At 37.1% G+C, this 10,175-nt stretch overlaps 1 protein-coding gene across 1 annotated transcript; it reads right to left on the bottom strand.

Annotated features, from left to right (window-relative positions):
- Positions 1-4,931: 4,931 nt before the first annotated feature.
- On the bottom strand, positions 4,932-10,175 carry LOC103715734 (40S ribosomal protein S2-4-like). Its single transcript, XM_008803470.3, has 2 exons — positions 9,433-10,175; positions 4,932-5,309 (listed from the first exon to the last, which is right to left on the bottom strand). Exons 1-2 carry the CDS (start codon positions 10,084-10,086, stop codon positions 5,148-5,150), a joined length of 816 nt encoding a protein of 271 aa, XP_008801692.2. The 5' UTR covers positions 10,087-10,175; the 3' UTR covers positions 4,932-5,147.

Raw genomic sequence — 10,175 nt, 5'->3', positions numbered from 1 at the left:
GCCAACCCAAACCTAGCCCAACTCACCATTGAACAGATCTAAGCAGAGTACAAGGTGATGCATGTTGGAAATTTTTTAACTTAATAATATTATTTTCTTTCATTAAAATATTATTATTATTGATTATTAAATAACATCTTTCAGCGCACACACACACAAAGAAAATAAAGTAAATTAAGTTATAAATATTACCCAATTTGAGGAACGTCATGGAAGATAATACCTTTAGAGTAGAATTCACTCTATCTAAGTGTAAACTGTTGACAGTGGTTCACTCTCAAGATACAACGAAGCACTATATGTTTTCCTTAAAGTGCATTTCAATGAAAGAGAATCAAGGTTGAATGTGAACCACCAAATTCAGATGCAATAAAAATTACTAAAATAGATTGGTGAAAATTCCTCTCGTATATCTTCTATTTTGACTTAACCCTATCTTCTTTCAAGATCGAACTGCTATATGTTCTCCTTAAAGTACATTCTATTGAAGGAAAATCAAGGTTGAATATGAATCAACCAAATTCAGACGCAATGAAAATAAGAAATATAGATTGATGAAAATCCCTCTTGATTCTCTTTTATGTTAACCCAATCCTCTCTCTCAAATGTTCACTTTGGTATTCAATCTACCATCTCAGTTATCGTCTCTTATACTCACTTGTATGATTTACAATCTTTTGCCTATTTATAAATATGAAAAGATGAGTGAATGGGTATTTTGCACATTCTATCATTAGGTATATCTCTTTACCACATAATCTATCTGATCACCAAGGATTGTCCCTTGGAATCATCATCATATTAGATGCATTGAAATGCATCTTTTCATGACAATGCATCTCTTTGTGAAAGAAGAGAGATAAAAATTAAACTTCATGCACTCAACTGACCAAGTTATTTGGGAGATTGCACTATCTAAGATAAGGATTCATATTTAAGTAGGTATTTATTCAGTTTTATATCCAATATAGGTTATTCTAAAACATCAAATTATTTAATTAATAAACCAACAATGTAATCGGAATATCAGGTATTGTAAAATCTCCAAACAATGGAGTAATATGCTGCTGGGTTGATCTAAAATATACAATTTAGACATAACAAATAAATTCAATAAATTTTTGGGTTAGGTTTGGATTCCAAAATTGGGTCTGAACACTTATGTGTGTAATTAGAGAGACAAACTAACCTATTCCATTAAATTAGTGTAATGCGCAGTAGTAATTGATAGTTGTTGTCAAAAAAATTAATATTTTACAATATGATGATTTTAATATTAAACTTGATTATTGGAGAAAATTTTTATCCTTGGATACATCTTTTCACTGTGTGAATGTTTGGAAGTAATAAATGAATTGAAGCTCTCTTTACCTACAATTTTTTTTATATTTTATATCATTGTTTTTCAAACTCTGATGGTTTATGTGGTAGTTTTTTAGATGTATTAATTTAGGGCTCATTTAGTTCGCGGAAAGCATTTTTCCTCATTGGAATATGATTCCTAGGAAGCAGATTCCTGAGAAGAGGATGCCTTAAAAAGTTCTTTTGATATGTTTGGTTGATCATGGAAAAGTGACAGATTTTCAGAGTGATTATGTTTAGTTGACCATCCACTTTTCTGAAAAAAGTTATATGTAATTCCTATTATATCCTTAAGAAAAATTAGGTCTTTAATGACTCTTTAATGCTGAAAGGCTTTTTTGAAGAAAAAAAATAAAAAATTTCGATTCCCAGCTCACGGGAAAGTAACTTTTCCATGTTTCTCATAGAAAAGACTTTTCTATGAAACGTAGGAATCATATTCCCACAGAAATACAACTTTTATATCTCTCTTCTTTGAAAATTTCAACCAAGCAAGAAACATCTCTTTACTTTCCCGTTGACCACACTTTTTCCTCTTTTTTTTCCGTGAACCAAACAAGCCGTTAGTGACATCAGTTCCTAAACCTAAATCAACTCGATAATTTTTTAAAAAAATATTGGATATAATACGAAGTTTTGGTTAGGTTTGGGTTTGGATATAAAACCAATCAAACTGGCCAGAGCGTTGGAGAGAAGTCTGGTGGTAGTGATAGGTGGAGCAGTGGAACAACAAGCTTTCCCTGCAAATTTTTCTGTTTTTTTGTTCCTTGGCACATCATAGGCTCATCAGTCTCCGAGTGGACAAGTTGAACTTCACAGACAAGTTTAAGAAAGGGATTTAGAGGGTGCTGCATTGGAAGTGGATCGGCATTTGGATGTGCCAAGGCAATCAGACAAACTAAGCACTTGAAGCCTAGCTCGAGAAAAACTCGAATCAAGATCAATAAAAACTACTAGCAAAGCTTGAAGAAGCAAAATCAAGATTGAAATTAATTGTCAAGCCAAACAAAAAAGTGCATTTAATGGACCATTTAATTTAGACTTTAATTCAAGTATTTTGTTTTTTTTATTCAACTAAATCTTAATCGAGGCTTAGTCAAGGTTGAACCAAGCGTATTCAAACTTGAATTGAGTCTAATAAAATTTAGTATTACCAAGTTGATCAATTAAACTTGTGTTCAACTTGGTTCAAAAGTATGCTCATTAAAATAGAAATAAACAAATCAAGCTTGATCACATAATTTAAGCTCAATTAACTCCAAACCAAGCTTGATTAGATCCATGCTCGATCAAGCTCAACTTGATTGCACCCTGCAGATGAGACAAAAATCCTCTAGTGCATGCACCAAAGAAGATTGTATGGAGCAATCTTTATTTTTACCATATATCCTGTAGTATTCATCTTAAAGTAGAAACTAAAAAGTCAAAATGGGACGGAACCATACTAATAGAAAATACATGAAGCATCGTCCTTGAGGTCATTCTCCCTAATCCCTCTTTTCTTTCTCGTCAAATTGTCCTTCCCTCTCCTTCTATTTGTGAGACCTTCTTCCTCCTACCCAAGTTTTTCTCCTCCAAAATATGGAGTCTCTTCCTTCCTGTGGGTATAGACTGTGTTCTCAAGCTATAAGTCAAGGTTGAACCAAGTGTATTCAAACTTGAATTGACTCTAATAAATTTAGTATTACCAAGTTGATCAAGTAAACTTGTGTTCAGCTTGGTGAAAAAGTATGTTCATTAAAATAAAAATAAACAAGTCAAGCTTGACCTCATAATTCAAGCTCAATTAACTCCAAACCAAGCTTGATTAGATCCATGCTCGGTCAAGCTCGACTTGATTACAGCCTGCAGATGGGATAAAAATCCTCTAGTGCACGCACCAAAGGAGATTATATAGAGTGATCTTTATTTTTACCATATGTCCTATAATATCCATCTTAAAGAGGAAACCGAAGAGCCAAAGTGGGACAAAATTCGTACTAACAGAAAATATATGAAGCATCGTCCTTGAGGTCGTTCTCCCTTGTCCCTTTCTTCTTTCTCATCAAGTTGTCTTTCCCTCTCTTATTTGTGAGGCCTTCCTCCTCCAACCTAAGTTCCTTTTTGCTCCTCCAAAATATGGAGTCTCTTCCTTCTTGTGGGCATGGATTGTGTTCTCAAGTATTCCATACATAGCTAGGTAATATATACATAGCAAATTAATCATCCAACGACCCATGCATGCCTTCAGACAAATTAATACACAGTTTTCAGAATGTCATGTTCACTAATACATAGTACATGCCCAGATGATACACTCTTAATTGATACATACTTTTAAATTTTCTTTAATACATACCTAGCAACATCCAATATATATCTCCAAGCAAATCGATATCCAAACAAATTAATACGCAATTTCCAAAATATCTTATTCACTACTACACAATACATATCTAGGTAATACAGATCAAACACTTTTTTTGATACATATTTTAAGTTTCTTTGATATATATCCAACAATAACCCGATGGATACCTTCAGACAAATTGATACAGATACAATCAAATTAATAATCAGTTTCCAAAATGTCATGTTTATCAGTGCATAGTATATGTCCAAGTGATACACACTTGATAAATTTCTGATGTATACTGTACATTTCTTCGATATATACGCAGTAGCCACCCAATACATATCACCAAACAAATAAATACATAATTTTGAGAATATGGTATTTACCGGTACACAGTCCATAGCTACATGATATGCATTTGACACAAATAAGGCTACATGACACACATTTGATACATATGCCTTTACAAGGAAGAAGATTCATAGGAGAAAAGATATGAGAAAAAAGACCTGACACAGATGAACAGGGAAGGACAGCTTGACGAGAAAGGAAAAAGAGATATGGATAGACCTCACTTCACATATGATACGGATGGACCTCATGAATGAGGTTAGTAAGATGAGTCTCATCCCAGTTTAACTCTTCTGTTTCCATTTTAAGATGGTTACACTAGAATACATGGTTAAAAAAAAAGACCGCTCTATAAAATATCATGTTCGACGCGCATCAGATTTTTGTTCCTGCAGGTGGAGGTTACCTAGCTGTGAAAATGTTGCAGCAGAGGTATTTATGCTACCAATAAACTAAGATGCTAACCAATACCAAAAGGCATGTAGCATTCACAACAGCAATTACAATTGCACACTGGAAGAACTAACGATATATACAGTAGCCAAGAAACCGGAGGAGCCTAAGATCTTACACTGCCTGACCAACCATCATCTTGAAAAGCATACACCGAGACGGACAAATAGCTAATCCAATGCTACTCTCAAGCCTCAGCAATCAACAACCCTTTCACTTCACCTCACCATTTATCAGTGCGGTGATGGATGAGATGGTACGCAGGAGAGACCCCCTGAACCACCGATCCCACGGACCAGCGGGGAGTGGCGCGCACTCGCGCGGCGGCGCTTGGAAGAAGCACTCCCCTTTCATTCCAAAACCAATCAAGGAACTGAAATCGTGTCACCAAGCCTCTAGCTATTCAGAAGTAGGAAAAACCCAAAAATACAAAATCTATTTTTATTTAAACGCCTCAAATACCATCACAACTTGAAGATAACATGCACATAGGTAGAGAACCTTAAAATAGCATTAACCTGTCATAAATAACAAAAAAAAAAGCGAAAGAAAAGCACACATCAAGAGTCCATTCCGCCTAGTAAATGAGTCCTATGAACTAGTCTCAAAATTTAAGCACAAGATAGAAGGAAACATCTCCAGAAACCTAAGCTTCCACTCTCTCAGTGTTGTCTTCAAGAACAATTGCCTTATTTGGCTTGGCGAGAAGGTCGGTGTACTCCTGGAATGGAGACTTGGTGAAGCGAGTCTCCCTCCAGAAGTCAGGAGTCAGGAACCCATACGTCTTCATCAGACAGTCAAATGTAGCCTGCAAGAAATCAGCACATGCATCACAACTCAGGAGCTCGCCTACAAAAGTTAGACTGCAGATGTGTAATTGAGACACCAGGAAATGGTCGTGCCTGAGTGACAGGCTAGGCATGTTCCTTGGCACCAACCAGCATAGAGAGCTAGTCCACACAAGCTCAAAAACAAGGGCAAATACGTTTTCATTTTAAGCCATGCAAAATCAGGGTTGCTAAATTAGTACTGCAACAGGACTGCAATCTGATGGTGTGATGCATGTATGGAACCCCATCCCATCTTCATAGGCACTCTTCCTCGAGTGACCTCTTGCTGTAAAGACTACCCCTTCCCTACAGTGATTTCTGACATCTCTTCCCAGTGACCTCTTACATTCAGCAATTCGGTAAATTTCAAAGATCTTTTCCTGGTGACTTCTTATATTTAGCGATTTGGTAAGTATTAAGGTAATTCTAGCCATTGCCAGCTCAAAGCACCAAATATACACCCCCCAAAAAAAGGATCACTGACAACCCATTTTTCTCTCTTTTAAGACTAACATTGGGGACACCATCAACCATTTGAAAGAAATGTTGCGAGAACAATAATAAAAATGCTGGGCTATTTGCAGGTTTGATTTTAATCTAACTCTCATTCGAGAATAAAAACAGCGCATATAACACTAGTGGGTGGTAAAGTAGGTTAAGATTGACCACAGATGCTTATGCACCTCTTATCCATTCAAAGAGAGTAATACATTACAAGTAAGAAAACAGTCAAACATATTAGTATATACTTAAAATTGAAGATGACTATTAAGTAATCATGCAAACTACCTTGTAAGCAGGAAACTGTAGGAAGTACTATATTGAATTATTGAATCATGGTTAGGTTAAAGAGCGCAAATATAGATCAAACAATTGGTTTGTTGGTAGAGCTACCATTTTACTATGCACATCTCAATATGTTTCCGATAAAAGAATACTTTTATAACTTGCTTTAAAAAAGCACGGAGATGCACTGAACAAAGAATGTACAGTCATATTGCTGAATCTTGTTTTTGAATTTTAAAGAATCTAAAGTAGTTGGAAAGAGATGATGGAAGGAGCTGTTCTTAGCCATGGTAGAAAGAAATGAAACTCTATCACAGCTCCTTGCATCTCTGCTTCTAAAGATGAAGAAAGGCACAAGTATATTACTTCAAAGTTTTAGCAAATCTTGAACATTGCATCAATATTTATTGATAGATATCTGTGCTTTACATTAATAACCTTCATCATGACAACTAAGAATAAAACAATACCTTTACTTTATGAGGCTTCTATTGAGCAGCAAGAAAATTCAACTTTTAACCATAATTTATGCTATATAGAACTTCCTTGCAGATTCACATGGTCTTGAATCTAATTTGCAACCAAATTCAGGTCACAACACCTCTGAAAATTCTTAAGAAAACTGAGACCAGAAATCACAGCATATGTTCATCATGACAGAAGAGAATACTTAAGCCAGTGGAATACTAATTCAGAAATAATGAAAAAAATTAATTAATTAATTAATTCTTACAACATCTTTATCCTCCTTGAGCTCTCAAATTTCTTAATATCCATGGATTAAGGTATGCATGGGTGCTGTACAGCATTGGCCTTGCAAGCAAAAGACAGGCATGCCATACAGTGCACACTATCATGTAGATCATGTTAGTTCATACAGAGCTGCATCAGAACGTAATGGGCCATGCCAGTACCATATGCAGACCATAAACTGTACATGTAAACATTGTTTTTGCTCTTTAAAGATTAAAATTCTTGTTTTGGGGCTTTTCTTCTTTCTTAGTGGCTAGAAATCATGGGCACTTCAAATTGCACATCATGTTCATAATGTATACCTATCAAACACTGATGTTTGTTAGACACCTTTAGGATGCATGTTGGACACTGATTTTTTTATTAAAGAATGTCAGATGCTAAGTGTACTAATTTTCAAAATTTAAAATAGACTTTAAATACTTTCTAGATACACCTGAGATACTTCTCAAAACCTCTAATGATGAAGGGAAGGTCTTTTCCCTTCTTCTTTGTTGGTGAATGTTGACCTTTTATTGATGAAGGTTAATTTTGGAGCTTGCAATGTAAAAATTATTTCATGGAGTATGGATTATGATCTTATTAATTAAAGTGACAATGAAATGATGGGGCTTGTGGTTGTTAATGCTATTATATAGTGGGGACTATTTTATTTTGATAACTACTAACAATGCTTTGTAGATGCTTAATATATATTAATCATTTGTCATATCATAGCCATATTGTGTCCTGTGTTTTCAAGATTTGCCACACTAATGTATTTGTATCGGGTTGTAGCCATATCCCATACCCATATCCATGTGTCATAGATTATTGGTTTTTTAAGTGTCAGGAGAGCATTCCCACTAGCCAGTCCTACATATTTAAGCCAAATGGAGAATCTCAGCCAGAGAAAGAGCATGAACCATCATACATCAACAGATTTGAGCTACCGCATCAAGATGAGAACATTCATTACCATTTCTTCATTATCATTAGGAAGATCCAAATTTTATTATTTCTTTCAAAGTTTAGATGGTTAAAATCCACAGCTAATAGGATGAGGTTACATGAATATTAACTTGTTCTATAATATTTGTCTAAATATGTTAAGAACATTACTTTTGGGTTACCCATTTTATTCATTCTATTATCAACTATTTTATTTGTTGCAAAATTGGTTATTTAATAAAACACATATTAATTGTTTCTTTCCTGCCAATGTACTAATACGGTATTGGTGCATACCACATTACTTCAAAAAATAAGTCAATATGCATACATGTCATGATTATTGGAAGCAAGACTCTACATACTGCTATTAGTATTTATTCTTTTTTTCAAAAAAACAACTCTTAACCAGTTACCAAGACATTTAAATTGGCCTAAGCAGCAATAAAATAAGTATGCATAACACGGATGATCCAAATGTAGCATACCAATAAAGAAAACAACATTCTTTTGCATGCCAATCAATGCCATGCACTAGATAGTGTTGCACATGGCATGCGTTGTTCAAGTATATTGCCAGCACAGACACTTGAAAGCTTTGCCTCTTCACAGTACAAACCCACTTAAGTAATGGTCCTGGGTACTGTGCAAAAATTTTCTCCAAAAGAAAGAAATGGAAAAGACTTCCTGTATGTTCTTGATTGTTATGTACCTAAGGCTGTGCAGCTAAGGTAGCCTTCGGCCATCAAACATTAGCTAGCATCCATGCACCTGCATGTTTCCTCTCTTCTAGTTCAACCAACAAAGATATCATATTCTTCTGTATGCAGAATTTTAAGTGTCTGATACATCTTAGCAATTAAGATGAAGCCCTCACCACCTAAAACTAGGTAAAAAAGGTAAAATAAGTTCAACATGGCTTTCAATTTCAACCCTCTTCTAGTCCATTTGATCCTCCCACTGGTCCTCCGGCATGAAAGAAAAAAGAACATGTAACCGACTTCATGCCTCTCCCAAGAAACAGTAAAATTACATAAACAGAAAAAGGATTCATGCCAATCCTCCTACATCTATGTGATACATTAAGATTAAAATTAGCATCTTTCTCCCCTGCAGCCTTGGTCACAGGAGCACTACAGCAATCAAAATCAAAAGCATATAATATTTATAATCATCTTAGTGAGAAAAATGCATCAATACGGTATAAAAGATAACGAACCAACCACCAGGCATCTGAAACTCCATATGCCAAAACCAACTCAACAGGTACTCAAGATAAAAATTGGCTCAATCAAAGAAGATACATCAACATAGACTGTAACACTAAACAGAATAACTAAAGCAATGCGCAGAGTAACAAGAAAAATGATTCCAAATATAAATTTACAATTTTAATCATTTTTTTAATCTATTTATGCAAACGCATGTCACAAAAAAAAAAAAAACGTTAACCAACTTCCTGATAGATTTGGTTAAAAACAAACTGTTCCATCTAAATGTAATTGCAATCGATCAAAACAGCTAATTAACAATTTCACAAGATAAATAAATGCAAATAAGTAAAAGAAACACGTACAATCCAATGTGACAAATAATAATTCTAAGTGAAAGAAAAAGAAGAAAAACACGGACCTTGACGAAGTTGCCGAGTGTCTTGGTGGATCCGCGGCTGGAGGTGAAGACATCCTCGATCCCAGCGAACTGCAGCACCTTCTTGGGCACACGAGCAGCGACGATCCCTGCACCACGGGGCGCGGGCACCATGCGGACGGTGACGGAGCCACACTTGCCGGTGACCTTGCACGGCACGGTGTGGGGCTTGCCGATCTTGTTCCCCCAGTATCCCCGCCTGACGGGGATGACGGAGAGCTTGGCGAGGATGATGGAGCCCCGGATGGCGGTGGCAACCTCCTTGGAGCACTTGACGCCGAGGCCGACGTGGCCGTTGCCGTCGCCGACGACGACGAAGGCCTTAAAGCGGGTGCGCTGCCCGGCGCGGGTCTGCTTCTGGACGGGCATGATCTTCATCACTTCATCCTTGAGCTGGGGGCCGAGGAGGGTGTCCACAATCTGGTGCTCCTTCACGGGGAGAGAGTGGAGATAGATCTGCTCCAGGCTCTGGATCCGGCCCTCCTTCACCAACCGCCCGAGCTTCGTCACGGGGACCCACTTCTCCTCCTCATCGCGCCGCCCACCTCGGCGGCCACCGCGGCGATCGCCGCGGCCGCGGCCGCGGTCGCCCCGGCCCCGGCCGAAGCCGCCCCTCTCTCCGCCTCTCTCCGCCATGAATGGTCTGTAGCTAGAAGTATTAGGGCTCGTAGGTGGTGGCGATGGCGCTGGCGAGGGTGGCGGCGGGAAAGGAGACGATAGAGAGC

This window comes from Phoenix dactylifera, unplaced genomic scaffold (genome assembly GCF_009389715.1).
Source record: "Phoenix dactylifera cultivar Barhee BC4 unplaced genomic scaffold, palm_55x_up_171113_PBpolish2nd_filt_p 000589F, whole genome shotgun sequence".
Taxonomy (NCBI): domain Eukaryota; kingdom Viridiplantae; phylum Streptophyta; class Magnoliopsida; order Arecales; family Arecaceae; genus Phoenix; species Phoenix dactylifera.
This window is presented reverse-complemented; position numbering and strand designations above follow the sequence as displayed.